At 40.5% G+C, this 21,452-nt stretch overlaps 1 protein-coding gene across 12 annotated transcripts in view; it reads left to right on the forward strand.

Moving 5' to 3' along the window:
* Positions 1–21,452, forward strand: part of UTRN (utrophin) — a 945,243-nt gene that overhangs the window by 727,325 nt on the left and 196,466 nt on the right. For all 12 annotated transcript variants that reach the window (XM_077486405.1, XM_077486408.1, XM_077486406.1 and 9 more), the window contains one exon: positions 11,634–11,902. In XM_077486405.1, coding sequence (XP_077342531.1) covers positions 11,634–11,902 — 269 coding nt within the window. The remainder of the gene's footprint in view (positions 1–11,633; positions 11,903–21,452) is intronic.

The raw sequence follows: 21,452 nt of genomic DNA on the forward strand, positions 1-21,452 counted from the left end.
TTGGGATTTGAAGCAGCAACCCTTTTTACTGCTAGGTGAGAGTGCTACCCAATACACCACTGTGCCACCCCTGACAATGAGATGTCCTTCACCATTGACATCCATCTTGTTCTGAATTCTTCTGGAATGTGGCCTATGAACAGTGTAGCTTTTTCCCTTTGCTCACCATGGAAAAGAAAACATTTGGTTGTAAAGGGGAAAACTCTGCCTGATTTATTGGTACAGTTGATGGTTGAAATGGACACATCACTTGTTTTTATGATGTAATTTCTCACTGAGAGTGACAGGTAGTGTAAGAACAACAAAAACCTACCCCAAATGACTTATTGCCATGATCTGCCCCAGCTTTGCCTCAAAGACAAGTAATTACTTGCAGAGATTTTCCAACATCTGTAGTTAACCACCACAGAGCCCACTTATCGTTCGCAATGCTTGAATCTACTGCAAATATATGACCAAGCTACTTTAATGCTTAGCATACATAAATAGAGACTTAAAGCATAACTACACTGCATCTGAGGACCACAAACCAAAAATGCAATGTAATGCATTTTTAATATTCAAAAAAAACTCCCTCATCAAGCCATGTCTCCATGCTTTATTCTTTTGAGAAATCTCTTTGAACTCACCCCCCCCCCCCTTGCATGTTTGGCCGTGGCCAGCTTGAGTAAGAGCAGATGATTGGTGTAGGATTTATTTCCTGGAATCCATTTGCCCTTAGCCCAGGCATGCAGGCAGGAGGGTGTGCTTGGCTGAAAAAAAGCCTCCTTCCCTCCAGAAGACTTCTGGGTTGTATGACATCATTTGCCTAAGCCTGTAAACCAGGAAGTAACTGAACAAATGTAAACAAACAAAAGTTTAAAACAAGCAAATATGATATACTTTCCTATATATTTACTAATGCTAGCAACATAAGGATTAAAATATTCAATGTTGATGGAGAAACTGGAGTTCCATTTAGATTCTGTATTGGAAAAAAAAATTGTGAGCACTATATAACTACAGAGGTTTGTGTATTCTTTTCTTGATTCCATAGCTCATCTGTTTGTATGCTGATTGACTAATTACCCAGTAATAGAATAGTTTCAGTGTCATGACCAATAGACCTTTTAGCAGCTACATATTAACCCACTGGAAGATATTACTGACTGCTTCATCAGATTGTTCCAAATGTTTATTTGTAATTATCAGTAACCGATAAAGTAAAATGATGCTTCAGTTCAGGGCAACTCTGTTCAATTTTTCACAAGATATGCTGAAAAACTGAGCGTTACTTTTGAAAGTTTTGTAGTGCAATGTTTTAAAGAGTGCTAGTAAGTACATTTGTGCATTAAAGTCACATACACAGATCCTCGAAGATTTATGTGTGTTAATGGAAAATTATACAAGTTGAGAAATTATGGCCTCCGCAATTATAAAAACAAGTTGTTGTCAAACATTTTATGATAATGAACATTTTATCTGTTTCTTAATGGTCAGTGTAAATAAAGATTGTGACTATGGCAAACTATATATATATATATATATATATATATATATATATATATATATATATATATATATAAATATATCACAAAGACAGCCACTCTCACCAAACACGCATGAAGAAAAGTGTGAAAAATTATTTAAAAACAGTGTATATATAATAAAATTGCACCTTGTTACTGTCATATGTTCCCACACCTCATAAAATATAAAAGCCTTCGAAGTACAGCACAAGTTAATACAGGCATACCCCGCTTTTAAGTACACAATGGACTTTACTTACTAAAGCTGGAAAGTGCAAAATCAGGCTCATTTCTGCGTAGAAACCAATGAGCTTCTAACCTCAGCTTGTTCAATTAAGCTTTGGTAATAAAACATGGAAGCTCATTGGTTTCTATGCAGAAGTGGGCCTGATTTTGCACTTTCCAGCTTTAGTAAATAAACACTGTGTACTTAAAAGTGGGTTATGCCTGTACTAATAATATGATCCCACTGTCCCAAATTTCCAAAACACAATATTCTTCAAAATCTCCTGTGTGTGCAACAAACATTAACAATGCATAAAATGTGAATAATCACTAGCTTAATATATATACAGTATAAATAATCAATATGAAGCTCAAAATCAACATAGTCACAAAGAATCTTCTTTATAATGAATAATAATAATAATATATTGACTCATTCTTTTTGTGATATCACATGCATTCATTTACATGCGTGCTTGTCGTGCATAGTCCAAAAAAAAGTGTGTTCCACCAGTGCAATCCACAACCTCTCAATAAAGAAGAAATATACCCCTTATGATGTAGTGTTAAAACAAACTTTGTCCTCCTTTCTAGATTGTAAGCTCTAAGGCCCCTTTCACACTGGGGCGGTTTTCAGGTTCTACAGTGCTAAAAATAGCGCCTGTGTAGCGCCTGAAAAAAAGGGCCCCTTTCACTCGAGGGCTCTCACACTGGATCGGTGCGCTAGCAGAACAGTGAAAAAAGTCCTGCTAGCCACATCTTTGGAGCGGTGAAGGCTCGGTGTATTCACCACTCCTAAACCGCTCCTACCCATTGAAATCAATGGGGCAGCGCGGCCATACCGCCGGCAAAGCGCCACTTTGCGGGCAGTTTTAACCCTTTAAAAAATAAAAAATAGCGACGCTTTACCGCCGACACCTACACCACCCCAATGTGAAAGGGGCCTAATGAGCAGGGCCCTCTGATTCCTCCTGCATTGATTTGTATTGTATGTGTACTGTCTGTCCTCATGTTATAAAGCGCTGCGCAAACTGTTGGTGCTATATAAATCCTGTATAATAATAATAAATCATCCTCATAGGACCCTACGAGGAAGTCACTGATCACGTGATGAAACATGTCAGGAAATAGGAAGTATTATAGAATAATTTTGCACGCCCCACTTTTAATTTTTTTATTAGTTAAAAAAGTTTCAAAAATCCAATAGATTTCGTTCCACTTCACAATTGTGTCCCACTTGTTGGTGATTCTTCACAAAAAATTAAAATTTTATATCTTTATGTTTGAAGCCTGAAATGTGGCAAAAGGTTGCTATAATAAATATATAGGTTTGCTATAATAAATATCCCCCAAAAATATATAAAAAGCTATTTTTTTCCTCAGTTTAGGCCGATATGTATTCTACATATTTTTGTTAAAAGAAAAAAAAATAAGTGTATATTGATTCGTTTGCGCAAAAGTTTTAGCGTCCACAAAATAGGGGATAATTTTATGGCATTTTTATTATTCTTTTTTTTTTACTAGTAATGGCGGCGATCTGCGATTTTTATTGGGACTGCGACATTATGGCAGACACATCGGACAATTTTGACACATTTTTGGGACGATTGACAATTATACAGCGATCAGTGCTATAAAAATGCACTGATTACTGTAAAAATGTCACTGGCAGGGAAGGGGTTAACACTAGGGGGCGATCAAGGGGTTAATTGTGTTCCCTAGTGTGTGTTCTCACTGAAGGGGGGAGGGGGCTATGTAGGGGAGATGACAGATCAGTGTTCATACTCTATATGAACAGGCGACCTGTCTCTTCTCCCCTCTGAGAACCAGAAACTGTGTTTACACACACACACACAGATCCCGGTTCTCCATGAGTCAGCAGCGATCGCGGGAGCCCAGCGGTGATCGTGACCATCAGGCACTCGCATCGGCTCCTAGTGGCCATAGAGCAGAGCGATGTAACATAATGTTGTTTCACCCAGCCATGCCAATCTGCCGCACTACAACTGCGTTGGATGTTCAGCAAGTGGTTAAAGAGGTTGTAAACCCTGCAAGACAAAGGCATAATGAGCTAGTATGCATGCTCAGTATGAAATCCTGAGAACGATGCCCTAGATCGGCGTCAGCCCTCTGAGTACAGCACGGACATCTTCCACCGGAGTTACTTCTGGGTTCGTGGCTCCGGCGCTGGGAATGGCCGGAGCCGTGACGACGTCACTCCCACGCATGTGGTCATGGCACGACTCCTGAAGAAACGTCACCGGTGGCCCGTTTCTTCAGTGCTCAAGCGCCAATGATGACGGCAGCAGTGCATAGACTGTATATCTCCTAAACTGTGCAAGTTTAGGAGATATTCAACGTACCTACAGGTAAGCCTTGTTATAGGCTTACCTGTAGGTAAAATTGGTGTAACAGGGTTTACAACCACTTTAACAGATGTGATTGTGGGTGGGCAGTGACTATCCAAGTATTCAGTGTTTCTATGACCTCAATGGGCACATATTGTTAGTTAGATCTGGCCATACACATTAATGGCCAAACTCTTTGGCTATACGCAGTGCTAAGACAAAGGGTGGGCAGGAGCAATTGTTTACTGTAGGGATGCCTTTCTTCTGTTACAAGGCTGGCAGGAATAGTGACAGGGGCAGTGACATTGACAAGCGAATGACTGCTGGGCATTGGGTCCCTAAGCTTGCACATAATGGGGGGGGGGGGGGGGGGAGGCAGTTTAGCATCTGGTTGACCTTCTCCCAGCACTGGCTATACGTTTAGGCCACCTTGACTGCTTGCAAAACAGTTTGTTTTGATTTTTATAGTGAAAGGCACCAGGAAAATTGCCTGCAATTTCTTTACTGCTACAGTAACATTAGAATCCAGAAGGAATTGTGCTCCTACACCTTGAAGCAAATGTAAACCCAAAGATGCGTGAGCGAAATTCTTTCTGGTTCCTTAAATGATCAAGAAACAATTAGTAGCTTGATCTCCTTTACGTGTCACAGTGCAAACTACAGATTTTTGGGCTTTTCATTTTACTGCATATCATGCTTTAGAAAAGGACTACAAATAATAGAAGGATGCAGTGATCTGGAAACTGAGCTATATTTAATGGTATCCAGGCTGTGATTCATGTTCTACAACTGAAGTAATGTCTTTCTTTAGACTTTAAGCTACCTTGTCATCTTTTTCTCAACTAAAAACAAATTATCTTTCCGTATGGCCCGGGGCTGCAAATCTCCATTCATAAGCCAGACAGAAGAGACTATAATCTATGGAACATTACATGACCTAAACTTGCTATATCCCTAAAACACAATGCATAACGCTTCAGTAAAATCTCACAGCATCTTACAGATTCTCGAAAACATCAGTAAAAATTGCTTCTGACTCTGACTGTTTTTTTTTTTGGTGCTCGGTAGAGTTTTATTAGACAGATTTTGAACAATGAGTCAGTATAGGAAAGCAGAGGTCAGTGTACATGATGGCAGGTATACTTTATTGCATGTGATGTGCTATGAAATGATATATAACACAAAAGTTAATTGCTTACCTTATGAATTCTGTACTGTAAATATATATTCTGTATGTGCATAGTATTCATTGTAGAGGCTGTTTGCCTTGAAAGCGGCATGTTCACTTTTCAAAGATAGTAAGTAAAAGTAAATTGGACTTTAAACACCAATTCGATTCTATGACCATGCAACAGGAAACACACCAATGAAAGGGAAGACATCAAAGAGAAATGAGAAGGATAAGAGATGGAGGAAAATAAACAATTCCAATCTCTTTTACTTATTTAACGTTCAAAGTGTATTTCCACATTTACAGTCACATTCAAGAAACTCTGCCATATGTTTGTTTAATGTTCCAATTTACATACCAAAAAATTGTTTAGTCTAAAGTTGGCCATAATTTGGTTGCATAAAAGAAAAGCACTAGATTCCCCTATCCACACAGTCAGTGTTGATGGGGGGAATACCTTTCGCAGAGCTATTAAGTTCACCTGGTAGGGTGGCCCGGGAACCACCCCTGCCGGGAGAACACACATGATTATTGCTAGCCGCTATAGCTAGTTACATGTTAGAAATCCAACATGTTGGTTGTACCCAAGTCAACTGATGGATCGACTTGTGTACAATTAGCCTGTTCATACATGGTTTGATTCTCGGCTGGTCCCAAAGAATAGGCTTATACATAGAATACTATGATGTTTCTATTGCTTTGAATTGATGGCAATAACAATATAGAGATAAGGGACAGACTGAGAGACTTCTTAAACATACAATGAAGCACCCATGCATTGAGATCTTTCACCCTTTATTAATACACTCTACTTACCGTATAATGGATAATGAGCTATTTAGGATTTTTTAGCCCTGTTTTTTTTTTCAGAAAAAAACATGTTAAAAGGTAGGCAGCAATTATTAAATATTTAAAATAAGGTATGGTTTGTGAATGGGAAGATATATATATATATATATATATATATATATATATATATATATATATATATATATATATATATATATATATATATATATATATAGTATGGGGTTGATTTACTAAAACTGGAGAGTGCAACTAGTAACTAGCTCTCCATTGGCTGATGATCCACCCCGTGAATCCCATGCTCAGCAGGGATCGCTCCATTTATCCCCGCTGAGTCACACTGTGCAAGGTCCGCTGAGTCACGCTGAGTCACACTGTGCAGGGACCGCCCTGTCAGATCTCCACTCTACTCTATGGGGGATCGGATGAACACGTACCGTCTGTCCATGTTTATCCAATCCGCTCTGCAGACGGATAGAATAATAGGATTTTCCTCCGTCTACAGAATCGGACCATAGCGGAGACGAACGGTATGTTCATCCGCAAACACCTGCTATCCCATAGGGATGCATGTATGTCCGTATTTCATCCATCCGTTTTCAGATACTGTCCATATGTGTGAAAGGGGCCTAAAAGTTATTATAAAGAGTAAATAAATAAAAATAAAAAAATAACATCTTATACTTACCTGCTCTTTGCAATTGTTTTCCTCTTCTTGGGTCCCCTGCCAGTGCTGCTCTTCTTCTCTGACTGCTTGCTCTTTAGCCCAGCTCTGTGTGTCCATAAGACATACAGAATTGACCGTTCCAGTAAGGAGGCCTAGACCCAGAAGAGCAGCCACTCTTGTGCAAATCACAGAACCGTGATGGCAATCAGGTAAGTATTAGCCCTTGTACACACGGTCGGACATTCCGACGGAAAATGTCCGATTGGACCGTGTTGTCAGATAATCCGACTGTGTGTGGGCTTCATCTGACTTTTTCTGTCGGAATATCCGACCAACAAAGTTTGAGAGCTGGATATAAAATTTTCCGACAACACGATTCGTTTGGACTTTGTCTGATCGTTTGTAGAGAATTTTGATCAGACAAAGTGCCACGCATGCTCAGATCAAATTCCTAGACCAAAGCTATTGGCTACTAGCCTGAACGTAGTCCTGTCATAACTATATAACGTCATCACGTTACGAACGATCGGATTTTCTGACAACTTTGTCCGACCTTGTGTATGCAACACCAGTTTCGGACAAAATCCGACGGATTTTGTTGTCGGAATGTCCGACCGTGTGTACAAGGGCTTAGGGAGGCAGTTGCATACTGACGTTTTTTTTTTTTTTTACCTTTCTGCATAGAATGTGTGAAGACAAAATACCTTCAACCCTTAGATCTACTTTAAATGCCTAAAAAACTGTCAAAATCACATGAAAACACTCGCTCAAGTGTGAAATCAGGCTTACAGTGCTATTTCCTAGAACGTATTATTATTATGATTACTATTATTATCATTATTTTTTTTTTTTTACGTATGCTATTGTTTCTTATGAGATTCTTGTGAAATGCATTACGTCAGCTTGATATATAAAATTTTATATTATTATAGATTTGTTTTCTTTGTATCATTTACCAGAAAACTTTATTTGTGACCAGTTTTGCAAATGCAAGACGCGCTTTTTTTTTTCTTTTTCTTTTTTTTTTGTAAGACTTGAGCTTTTATACTGTACATGGCACATCAATACACATTTTACATAACACAGCATCCCAGCAGTTTTCTTTAGATACTATGTAATCTTAGAGAGGGCAACTGTTATTTTGATTAGACTCTGTCATCTGCTGTTTGATCAAATCTTACATCATATGTGCCTGCTTTAAGCTGAAAGAGTTGTTGTTTAGCTCTTAGAGCTCTCACCCTTTTACAGATAAGGGATTGCTCATGTTCTTTTTCGGCCAGGCAGATGGCTCTTTCAAGCTAGGGTGACACAATGTTTGTCAGCAGCTGTTGAAGTGTCTGCAAAACAATCAGCACTGGAGAAAAATAGTGATTCATTTAAGAATTTCTGGCTATGTCCTACCAGGGCTTCTCTATTAATATGTCACCATCTGGGTCACAAATTTTGGTACGAGCATTTGGACTTGTATATTCCATCCAATGCAAACAGCTTGCCATGTCAGCACTAACTTGAATGATGATGAAAAAAGTTTTTTTTTTTATCAAAAGTTTCGGATGAAAGCTGGCTAGCAGCAAGACTCATCATCTTTGAATTGACTCTGTGAGGAATCTGAAATATTCCATTAGTTGTTCAATCACACAGACAAGGCACTAGTGAGATCTCGGTGCTTGTAGGGAAAAAAGCTTAGCTCATGGATCTTGCATCTAAATTCTTCATACAGTGTTCCTAATGAGGTATTTGGTGTTTTACTTGTTTCCAGATGTTCTGTTCTGCACAGTGAAGCATACCGCGTTCTTAAAAGATTTGACAACCTATATGCATTTTGTATAATATGTTTTTTTTTTCCCCTAAATCTCCAGTACAGAATGTTAGATATCTGAGCAGAATGTTTTTTTGTTATAAGGGGCTTCATGTTAAGCTTGAATGCTTGATAATAAAATATCTCTTACCCTTTAGAATAATGTTATGAATGAGGTTAAAGCTCTCTGCAGCCATGCACAAGGGCTCAATGTAAAAATTATATCATTTTATATGATTTTTATATTGTTTTGAACACTGTTATGATATTGCATTTTTCAATAAAATATATATTTTTTTCTACTTTCATATTTTGCTTCCATGCCTTAAAAGCCCGACCTGTTTATCTATTTGGTATCTTCTTTGTTTTCCCTTGATACATTATGGATGTGGCATTGTGGGTGCTCCCTCCTTCCTATTTCTCTCTGCAGTATTCTCACTGGCTTTTTTTGTTAAAGCTGCTGATCCTCTTTGACACTTTTTAATAATGTAGATGAGTACGAGCTGTATATATTTCAGTGTTGCCACTGTTGCTGGTAAAGATACCTTTTTGACCTGTTCTATAATCTATTTTCATGATTCTCTGTCTATTCTCCCATGGTATCTGTAATTATCAGCACAGTCTCAACACAAAAATCATACAGGATTTTACCAGCCACTCCCTTTTTAGGAACCCAGCAGGTGAATGAAAAAAAAACAACTGGCAGCTTAGGTCGGAGCAGCTGTACTAACAGTGCAATATTAGTACATTGATATCATTTGCTGTACTAATGTATTCTGACAGGGGGACGCCATAGTTACATAGTTAGTAAGATGGAATAAAGACACCAGTCCAACCTGAGTGTCTACAATTGTCCCTATCCCTGTCCATTGTACACTCACATTGGTCCCTACCCTCAAGAAGCCCACCATCCAAGGTCCCCATTCATATACTAGGGCCAATTTTGGACAGAAGCCAATTAACCTACCTTCATGTCTTTGGAGTGTGGGAGGAAACCGGAATACCCAGAGGAATCCCACGCAGGCACAGGGAGAACATGCAAACTCCAGGTAGGTAGTGTCATGGTTGGGATTTGAACCAGTGACCCTTTTTACTGCTAGGTGAGAGTGCTAACCACGACACCACCGAATACTGTCCCCCGTCGGATAGTGTCTGCCCTGTACTGCGCTTGCCCAGTACGGAGGACAAGGAGACGCCAAAGGTCTCCGAAGATGAACAGCACCTGCGCTGTGAGTCCAGGTTCAAGCTCCACCATCCAAGTGGACATAGAGTTAGAATAAAAAATAGCCGAGCGAAGCGAGGCCGTGCCCGAAGCGTGGCGAGCGAAGCGTGCCCGAAGCGTGGCTATGTCCACTTTGATGGTGGGGCTTGCACCTGGACTCAGAGCACAGGCGTCATTCTTCTTCTGAGACTTTCAGCATAACATCTTTTATATTTTACAAAAAAATTGGGTTATGTATTGTAATTTTTTGCATAATAATTCAAAAAACATTTTTTCCCACAAAAAATGCGTTTTAAAAACCACTGCCACGTGATATAAAAATTTCAAAACCCACCAATTTATTCTCTAGGGCCTAAAAATATATAATGTTTGGGGGGTCCTACGTAATTGTTTAGCAAAAAATACAGATTTTTTTGGCACTTTTTGTTTACATGTAACAAAGGCCTGCTCTGGAAGGGGATGATTTGGGTCACTGATCTGGAGCAAGCATGCAACAAGTCAACTTAAACCAAAGTCAGAACTCAGCATATTCATTTCAGGTCAGCCACTCAGAAAGTAGTAAAGCCATCTGATTAGGTATCAAGTGCAGAGCACTTCTAGTGCACAGTATATTTTCCTTTAGTAAATCAACCTCAAAGTCATATAACTAAGTGTGAAAATAACATTCTGTAAAGATAACGCCTGTGGTTATCCATGGTATCTATATTACCTATGGTACCCATAGATTTACCGTTCATCTCTGGAATCCATGCCTATCCCCTCAAAAGGCCACTGAGGTCTCTGCCAGTGGTATTTAATGTTTTTCTTTATTATACTTACTTTTTCAGGTATCTTCTAGCTGCTCATGTTACACCATGGGTCTTCTCTCCTGATTTTCTCCAGTAGTAGGATGTTCCTGAAGTTGCTAAGAGCGGCAATAATATGATGATGTCAGCACCACTCTCTGCATCATACAATATAAATTAAGGTTTTCATGGTAAAATCCTCTCAATTATAAGGGACATGATGCCCTGCATTGCATTCATAGTATGTTCTCAGTATTTCACCGCTGACCATCATTCAAACCAAAAGGCTAGGGATAGCTTGTGGGAAAAAAATACTACAAGGGATGGCTCCAGATTGAAATGTGTGTGTGTAAAGCCCCATACACACTATTAGATTTTCTGCAGATTTTTGTCTTCAGATTTACCAAAACCATGTAGTGCAAGGGCCTGCCTGATTGCATACAAATTGAAACTCTTATACCCTGTACACACGGTCGGAAATTCCGATGGAAAAGGTCCGATCAGATTCTGTTGTTGGAAAATCCGATCGTGTGTGGGCTCTATCGGACTTTTTCTGTCTGAAATTCTGACGGAAAAAGTTTGAGAGCTGGATCTCAAATTTTCCAGCAACAAAATCCGATCTGACATTTTCCGATCGTTTGTAGAGAATTCCAATGGACAAAGTGCCATGTATGCTCAGATTAAATTACGAGACCAAAGCTATTGGCTACTAGCTTCTACGTAGTCCCGTCATACGCAATGAACATCACCTCATTCCGAACGATCGGATTTTCCAACAACTTTGTCCGACCGTGTGTATGCAACAAGTTTCAGCCAAAATCTGTCGGAAACATTTTTTGACGGATTTTGTGGTCGGAATGTCCGACCGTGTGTGCAGGGCATTAAGGTTTGACCTCATAGTATATGATTTAGGTAAATCTGAAGACAAAAAAATCTGAAGAAAATCTAATAGTGTGTATGGGGTCTTACACGTAGAAGCTGATTGGTTACTCTGCACAGCTGCACGAGATTCTGTGTGCACCAGTTTTAATAAATCTCCCCTATAGACAGACAAAAATAAAACATTTTGTAAAATATTCTGTGCTTGTGTTTGTTTTTTTAGAATTAACTCCTGAAGAAAAGGCCCAAAAAATTGCAAGGACTATGCGTACACAGTCTGTGGAGGTGAAGGAGAAGTGGGAAAGCCTGAACACGCAGGCTGGCAGTTGGCAAAAGCAAGTGGAGAAGGCTTTGGAGAAACTGAAGGTCTTGCAAAGTGCAATGGATGATTGTGACTCAGAACTGACGGCAGCAGAGGAAGTGCGAAGCACCTGGAAGCCAGTGGGAGACTTATTAATCGATTCATTGAAGGAACATATTGAAAAGACAACTGTAAGCATATCATTTATATATTAGATTTAAACAACAAATGAAAGAGTGGTTTACATTTGAGGAAATTACTTTTATGACTTGGGTTCTTTGTTAGACTGTATAAGTTGGGTTTAATTTATAGAAACCATCGTCTATCCAGGGGAAGGAAAACAGTTTGGCTTTTTTTGCTTTAACAGGGAAAAATGTGTTTGGATAAACATTCTACTTTGCTATTTTGTAATTTTAAGAAAGCATTGTTTTGAAAATATTTATTATTCTACCTTTTCACAAGTCATAGGCTCCCTTCATTCTAGCGCAACTCTAAGGGCCGGTTCACACAGGGGGCGACATGAGGCGACACGACTTGCCGTGCCGCGATCTGACAAGTCGCCCCCATTCTGTACAATGGAACCGTTCTAAGAGGAGCGACTCGAGTCGCTCCGTCTTAGAAAAAAGGTTCCTGTACTACTTTTGGGCGACCTCGGGGCGACTTGCATTGACTTCTATACAGAAGTCACTTGCAAGTCGCCGCTGAGGTCGCGGCAGGTCGCGGCGAGGCAAGTCGTGTCGCCTCGCATTGCCCCCAGTGTGAACCGGCCCTAAAGGTACCACAATTTCAAGTGAGACTGATCCGAATTTACACTCATTGGATCTAAGTTGCATTAAAATTCGCACCAAAATATTGCAGAGGCCTTTTCAACATCAATGTGACTTTACGTCGCACCGATCTGAATGGATGCTATTGAAATAATTGTCTGTCATGTCCAAAGTCGCGCTAGTGTGAATGGAGCTTTACAATTAAGGCCTCGTTCACATGGCGCTTGTGCTTGCTGTGGCAAGAATCCAGCAGATTTCTGCAGCTTGATAGCGGCCTCAGCTTGTCTACAGGTAATGAGATGGAATCGCTCATGGAGTAGGACAGATGATTATCCCTGGATGCAGGTCGTTTGTGTCCAGGGGTAATCATCTCTTACCAACCACAGGTTTTTGAATGAGAGAAATTTGAAGTGTGTATAGTCAGCTTTAGGGCCCTTTCACACAGGTTTTCCAATGAGGTCCACCTGTCAGTGTTTCAGGCTGACCTGATTGGATTCTCCATTCACCCATATGGGACAGCAGATGTCAGAGGTGACATGTCCGCTGCTATCCGATCCGATCATGCCCGCCAAATCCAGACGGATGGTGACCCTATTTTCCATTCATCTGGCGGATCAGATGGGATCGGATGTAAACGGACAAGCGGTCCATTTTCATCCGATCTCCCCATAAAGGAGAGCGGAACTCTGACAGGTCCATCTCAGCACAGTGATCAGATTGCCCTGCCCCACTTTCCTCTCGGCAACCATTTCATTTGAAAATGGTAAATATTGTAAAAGGGAGCTAGTTATGTGACAGTGTACTTAGAATAAAATTCTCAATAATAGCATCAAAATACGCTCTGGAAAGATACCTAAATCTTATTGGAAAAACAGACATCTTTGCCTAGCGAAGATAGAACGTTTGCTTTTCAATGACGTACTGTCATTACTCTAGATCTTCCCCTCCTAGCCTTCTCTGACATTACATCGCAAATGACCCCCTGCCCCAGTCGTCACTGCGCCTGCATGCCATATGTAATATGTGAACAGACGGTGCCTTGAACAATGATTGGTTTTGGTTTCTTTTTTTATGAACAATTAATTAGATTGAAATAAATCTGTGCTTTTATCACCTTTATACATTTCAGCATGAATTACAGGTTCAATTAAAATGAGATTTTGCTATCGAATAATCTATAAACAGAAATCAGTAACCAGCTGCTGCAGTATAATAAAGTCACAAACTATGATAATAATTTCACTTCATGCCTTGCTTTAGATGTTTTATGTGTGGTCTTACGTGTTGTTTGAATGACTCATAACGTTTTATAGGCGCTAAAAACCAGGTGATATATTAGCATCGTCTAGTGGAAGACAATTGTTTGTTTTTCATTGGCTGGAGGGAAAAATGAATATATCATAACTGATAAAGATTCAGTAAGTGTATATATTCTGTGGTTTGCTGCATTAAAAATACATTTTTACGTGATTTTTTCCCCTAATGCGGCAGACTATAAAGTTAACACCTGATTGGCTGAAAAGCTATTTTAAGTTATACAGCTACACCAGACGAATTGGTTTCTCTTTTTGCCCCAAAAAATATTAATAGTAGTTTGAGATCCATCTTTTAAAATAGTTTTCTACTTTAAGTTATATGTGGGCCCAAAGAAAGGGTTACTTTTGTAAAGCAAGATTATCTTTGTTTCAAAGTAATTGCGCATTGGAAGGGTATGCATAATTTTAGGTATGCATATTTTTTACTTTTAGAGAAAATATTGCAGCTGTGTTCTGACCCAATATTGGATTAGAATAAATATATATGTTCTTCAAGTTAGCTTGGGCAGGATCTCGATAGCTAAAATATGTTACAGATACAGCTGCACAATTCTGGAAAAAATTAAAATCACATTTTTTTTTTGCTTAGAATAAAAATCACGATTCTCGGCGTAACTTGCCAAGGGAACCCAGCAGTGTAGCCTTTTGGCTTCATGGCTGGGTCCCTACTGCGCATGCATGAAGCACACTGCTCTCTCCCACTGGCCCAGTAGAAGAGGAGGAGGAGGGGGGCCAAGCTGCTGACGTACTTGGCCACAGCTCGGTCTCTCGGAAGTAGGGACAGGGTACCCAAAGACAGGTATCTGCTCCTCCCTCCCCTCCCCCGAAAGGTGACAAATGTGGCACTGGAGATGGGGAGGAATCGAATAAGCGGAAGTTCCACTTTTGGGCGGAACTCCGCTTTAAGTGGTTAAACTGCCCTCATTTACTGGCCGAAGTCCATCCCTTTGATCAAAAAGAACTAAATGTTACAATGTTTAATTTTATTTCCCAGCACTAAGCAATGTTGATAAACATTTCCTGGATGGTGTTTTTTTTTGGACAGCTATGAGTAAGCAGAGAGTGGCTCTGCACTTGTTTCATGAATGAATCGTGGAAAGGCTTTATTAAGATCGTGGGAGGGCGTTGAATCGAGATCGCTCAATCATGCAGCTCTAGTTACAGTATTCATGGATTTATTGCCAACCAATCAGATTTGATTTTAGTGTGACCCAAACTATATTGACAGGTGCCACTCAAAGCTCCACCAGGGCTTCTTGTGTAACAACCACTTGGAGTGCAGACAAGGACAGAGCTTGTCCCAGCTCTAGACATTTAATGGAAAAGGAAAAAGTCCTGGAAGTCGCACATTTCTTCAAAACCCCTTAAGAAGGTGTATAACAGCCTTAACCTGGGCTCCAACCAGACCCTGCCCCCAACACATTTCACTCCACCCACAGAGCTTAGTCACAGGGATTAATGATAAAGCTCCGTGGGCAGAGTGAAACTTGTTGGGGGCGTGGCAAGGCTGGAGCAGGGTGAGGCTGTCATACACCTTCTTATGGGATTTTGTTCAGAAATGTGCAACTTGTGCAAAAAAATGTGCAACTTCCAGGACTTTTCCATTAAAAATCTGTTTTCAGGTTGATTTTTTTATCTGTGGGTAATGAGTGATATGCCTGGATTATCACTCCCTGACAAACCAGCAATTAATCAGGCAAAATTATTTCATGGACTGCTTTTCAGCTACTCAATGTCCGATTCTGCTGCTGGCGGGACATGGCAAGCAACAGTCATGTGGGAGAGTCTTCCACTTACCTCTGTGTAATCACTTCCTTGCTGGCCCTGAACACTGCCAAATCTCCCTTACTGGTGGGCGGAGCAGTGATGAAGCGATATCTTGCTCAGTTGACTAGCAAGGAAGCAGTTTCATAGAGACTGATAGGTAGTCTCTATGGGGGGAGATTTACTAAGACTGGTGCACTCAGAATCTGGTGCAGCTCGCATAGTAACCAATCGGCTTCAAAGTTTTATTCTCAAAGCTTAAAGTGGAAGTTCACCCTAAAACTAAAATCTCTAAATCTAATTGCATCCACAATCTAAGACTAGCCTATCTAGCCCTGTAAAGCAAAAATCGCTATACTCCGGTCCGGTCTACAGCGGCGGAAGCACTGTGCAGGACACAGCTGACAACAGCTGGGAAATGCCTGAGAAGTGACAACACCCACAGGGTTGCTATGGGGCTTCAGTTGTCGGCTGCCTTTTCTGCACACTTCCACACAGAGAAGCCACCGCTGACAGCTCAGCGTGGGACCGGACTGGATTGGCTTCAGAATAGGTATATATAGCGATTTTTGCTTTATTGGATTTATTAGATAGGTTAGTCTTAGGCCGCGTACACACGGGCGGACTGTTCGCCCAACTTTGTCCGCTGAACAGTGTTTCAGCGGACAGTCCGCTCGTGTGTGGGCTTCAGCGGACAGTTTCAGCGGACAGTCTGACGAACAAAGTTTTTCGGAATTCCCGTAAGACAGTCCGCTGAAACTTGGTTTGAGCGGACAGTCCGCTCGTGTGTAGGCTTGTTCGTCAAACTAAGTTCCGCGCATGCTCAGAAAGGATTTACACGCCGAAGGTTGCATTGCAGTGTATAGGACGTCGTTTTTCTAGTCCCGTCGTACGTGCCGTTCACGTCATCGCGCACGCTTTCAGCGGACTGTTCGTTCATCGTGTGTGGTCAAGTCCGCTCATGCAAATTTTGAGCGGACTGTTTGTCGGATTGTTTGACAAACTAAGTTGGGCGAACAGTCCGCCCGTGTGTACGCGGCCTTAGATTGTGGATGCAAGTAGATTTAGAGATTTTAATTTTAGCCTGAAGTAGTAGTAGTGTAGTAGTAAGTAGGAACAAGAATCTGTCTTCTCCCCAATCAGTCCTATCCCCATACAATTAGAAACACTATCTAGGGAACACATTTAACCCCTTGATCGCCCCCTGGTGTTAACCCCTTCCCTGCCAGTGACATTTACACAGTAATCTGAATTTTTATAGCTCTGATAACTGTATAAATGTAAATGGTCCCCAAAAATGTGTCAAAAGTGTCCAATCTGTCTGCCGCAATGTCGCAGTACTGCTAAAAATTGCAGATCCTTGCCATTGCTAGTAGAAAAAAAAAAAATTAAAAGGTCATAAATGTTTACATAGTTTGTAGATGATATAACGTTTGCACAAAAATATGTAGAAAAATATATAGCAGCCTAAAGATGTAGAAATTTGTTTTTTAAAAACATTTTTGGGGATATTTATTATAGCAAAAGCTAAAAAATATAGTTTTTTTTCAAAATGGATGGTCTTTTTTTTGTTTATAGCGCACATATTCATCACTGAAAACATTATGGAAAAACATTATGGACTTGTTTATCATTTATCATGTGATTAGGTTTTTTTGTGCTGCACTGCTTTTCTATTTTATTAGAAAGATACGCCTGACAATGAGTGTATCAACAGACACATAAAATATTCACGCATTACTTTAAAACTGACTGTTGGTTGGTCAGAATGTGCCTAAACCTTGAACCACACTCTTTTTTACATGGCTAATTCTTAAATATCTAGCAATGGCTATGAGGCTCATTATTCCAGCTCTGTAAGGCCTCATTCACATGTGCATTTAGGGGCAGACTACAAATTGTTGCAGGAGAGTCAGCGGGGTTTATGGGAACAGCTGCAGCTTAAAATGCCTCTTTAATAAAATAGCAGAAGACACATTTCCTAACATATGTAGCAGTGTTTGTCACGGGTGCTGATATCAATCAGCCAGAATGCTTTTTTTAATAGTCCATCATGTTGTTTCCCTTTCAGAGTACCTGAGGATAAAGATGGACCTTTTTTTTGTTTTAATTGGTAATGAATTAATCATCTCTTTTTTTAGAAAAAAAAAAGTGGAGTGATGTCTCTGAAATAATTTACTTACTCCTACTAAATATTGGAAAAAAGGAATTGACCTCAGTTGCCCCTCATATTTAAGAACTTTCAGGTCTGTGAAATGACTGCTGGTCAGCATGGCATCTAGGCAAAATGGAATTTTCAGAATAACCCAGCTACAATGACAACCACTATGGGTCTGTTAAAGAGGAAGTAAACCCTGATGGGTTTACTTCCTCTTTCATTCCCTGCAAAGGCAAAGCATAATGGACTACTATGCATCGCATAGTAGTCCATTATGTGTCACTTACCTGACACAGGAGCCAGCGAAGTCGCCGCTGTCCCCTGTAGTCCGCCGCATCCATCTTGCTGGTGGCGTCTCGCAGCTCCGCCGCTGTCATTCGGCGAAGCCGCGATGACGTCACTCCCGCGCATGCGCACGGGAGTCGACACGCGTGGCAGCTCCATTCTTGGAAATGCCGCGCTCAGTGCGCCTGTGCGCCGCTGTCTACGGCGCATGCGCCGTAGACAGCGGTGCCCGTTTTCGGGCAAATATCTCCTAAACCATATAGGTTTAGGAGATATTGCTTGGACCTACAGGTAAGCCTTAATCTAGGCTTACCTGTAGGTCAAAGTGGTTTGTAAGGGTTTATAACCACTTTAACACTTTTCTTTAAAAAACATATAGCTATTAACTCTGCACTACCAATTTGCATGCTTGCCTTTGTATCGGCATAGTCAGTCAGGCAGCTATCACTATCAAAAACTGAGCTCATCTATAGCAGCCTATTGCCCCGTATACACGATCGAAAATTCTGCTAGCAAAAGTCCGATGTGAGGTTTTGGTCGGAAATTTAGACCGTATGTATGCACCAGCAAAAGATTGAGAGCAGGTTCTCTATTTTTCCATCAGAAAAAGTTCCGATCGTCTGTACCATTTCCGACGTGCAAAATTCCTACGCATGCTCGGAAATAATTCAAAGCATGCTCGGAAGCATTGAACTTCATTTTCTCAGCTCGTCGTAGAGTTGTACGTCACCGTGTTCTTGACAGCTGAAAGAACTTTTGTGTGACCGTGTGTATGCAAGCCAAGCTTGAGCGGAATTCCGTTGGAAAAACCATCCAAGATTTTTATGACTGATCGTGTGTACGCGGCATTAGTATTTTCTCAGAGTAGTTTTTTTTTTCCAGTTACTATCCCGTTACAAATGGAAACTAACCCTTGAAATATATACAACAAATGCACAACCTACCTGACACAGAAATGCTGTAGTAGCTCCACTGCAGTCCCTTTCTTTACTACTATGGAGTACATATTTTTTTTCCTTTTGTGATGTATGAGGATAGTTTACACACTATCTTTCCTATATAGAAAACATGATTTTTAGAAATTTCAGAGCTAAGAAGTTTCTCACAGCTTCCAGTCAGACTTAAACCTGTCTTGGAAGTGTAAAGGGCTGTGTGGGCTTTGGACCGCAAAAGCAATGTCATTTTGACATCACTTTGAGACGCTTCTGAGATCATTCAAAATTCATTACAGGTGCGTTTCACCAGCATTTGACCCGTTTCAGCTGCTTTTGCATTACAGTAGATTTATATGGAAAGAGATGTTCTGAAGTGAACCAAAACCTGTTAACTCTGGCCTTAATTCTGATTGCCGATATCACAAGCAGAGAGAGAGAGTATGTTGCACTGCTCAAGCTTTTAGAAGTAGACCTCCCCTTCGCCATGTGAGAAGGTCTTTGAAGTCTGGCTGGTTTCTGATTTTAGCAGTGAATTGGCTTGATTGGTCTGATGGGTCTAATTTTTTGCCTGAGAATCACACTTTGATACATCATCATCTCATATTTATTATAATAGTATGTGCTGATCAGTTTTCTTTACAGTAGGTGTAGTGAATCTGTATAAGGTCAAGCTTTATTTTTATTTTTTTATCAAAATGGTTGCTGTAATTGTATTTTTACTTGATATCTCCTTTGTGGTCTTATCTTAATGTCACCTACAAAAGAAAACAAGTTGCTTGAAATAATATTTACTGTGAATACTGATACAGCAGAGAGCAGTGTGAAACAAATGCATTTTATAGACATATGACAAGCTCACCGATACTGCCTTTTCAATCCAGAGAAATGAGTTTTCTGCTAGGATCAAATTGCAGCCTTGACGTTTCAAGATAGAGAATATTACTGAAGTAGAAGGGAAGTCACCGTATACCACAGGCTGACCGAGGACCTTGCCCTTTTCTGCTTGGAATTGATGTCGTTTTATTATATCAAAATGCTATTTATTAGAAGTAAGAATATTGCAACAGTATTATAGTAGGACATAAAAACAGCTTAATGCTTTAGAAGGAAAAAAATAATTTGAAGTCTTCCTGCTAGGTATCTCAGGGGCAGAATTTAGAAGTTAAATAGACTGGAAGAAAAAAAAGTAGTATACAAATTCATGTGCAATCTGCAAGTTACTATTTTGAAAAGTTAGAAACTTCCATCCTTCCTTTTTTTGTGTAGTAAAGGTTACAGATTTACAGGTAATGCCTAACTTATTGCTTTAAAATGCAAGAAAATGAAAAGATTTATAGCTAAACATGAGACAGATACTAAAGAAGCAGTATCACCAGAAGATAATGCTTGCCCCTGTTCAAATCTGTGCTGTGGATTTTAAATAAAATTACTATTTTACCTCTTTTTGTGCATGCTGTAGCTCCAACCACTCCCCCACCACCATGGGGGAATTCTTAGCCAGCACTGACCCCCTTTCACTCTCCATTTTGCTCAGCTCTCACAGGGGCTGTTCACACTAGTACACTGTGCTTAGGCATGGTGTGGAAATCTACATGCAGCATTATCCTTGCATATGTAAGTGTATGAAAATGTTCATTACAAGTGCTTATTAGTGCAGCCTGGACCCCACCTCTCACTATACAGGGCAAGGATAGTGGAAACTGTTGGCTTGTGTTGTGAATGTTTGCATGTGACAAACCGTGGTAGTGCAGTAGCTCACATGTGCTATTGTCAGCTTGTGTTTTTGTAAATTATAACTCTCAGCCATAGTCGTTCACAACAACACAAGCTGACAGTTTCCACTCTCTCATGTGCTCTGAATAGCTGCCAGTAGGTGGGCGGCATGTCTGGACTTAGTCTGCACTAAGAAGTATTTAGCATTTCCACGCAAGAGCAATTTCATGCACTACACTGGGAGTTTGAGACCTGGAAAAGCAAGGACGATGATGGGGTGTTGAAGATTTTCAGAATGCATTCATGCACAGTGCCCTAATGTGAACAGTCCTTGTAAAAGATGAGGAGTCAGAGGGCTTCACAGCAGAGCTAAAAATGTCATCTGGCAGCTTCAGAGGAGGTGTGGACAGGAGTTTTGTGGGCTTTGGTAGGATGCAGTCACTGTCCGGCCAACAATTTTCCACCTGGCTCCATAGATTTTTCAACCAAAGTTTGTGGTGCAGAAAGGGCCACCCGCTGCTCAGATTTCCTGCAAAATTATATTTATGGCTAGTTAAGTATCTGAATTTGACTTGTACCATGTACAGCGGAGCCCAGACTAGTAGTGTGAAAAGCATCACAAAGGGCCAGGCAATTGTGCTGCAGTGCCCACAGGGAACTTGCAGAGCAAGAGTGACAAAGAGAAGAGCTTGTCAATCTGCTCATTCTCCTTTAACTATCAAGTCATGGACTGGGGATGGGCAACATCTGTAAGCCCTTGTACACACGATCGGAGATTCCAACGGAATGTGTCCGATCGGAGC

Source organism: Lithobates pipiens, unplaced genomic scaffold (genome assembly GCF_037356315.1).
Source record: "Lithobates pipiens isolate NorthernLeopardFrog02 unplaced genomic scaffold, aLitPip1_a1.2 Scaffold_18, whole genome shotgun sequence".
Taxonomy (NCBI): Eukaryota; Metazoa; Chordata; class Amphibia; order Anura; family Ranidae; genus Lithobates; species Lithobates pipiens.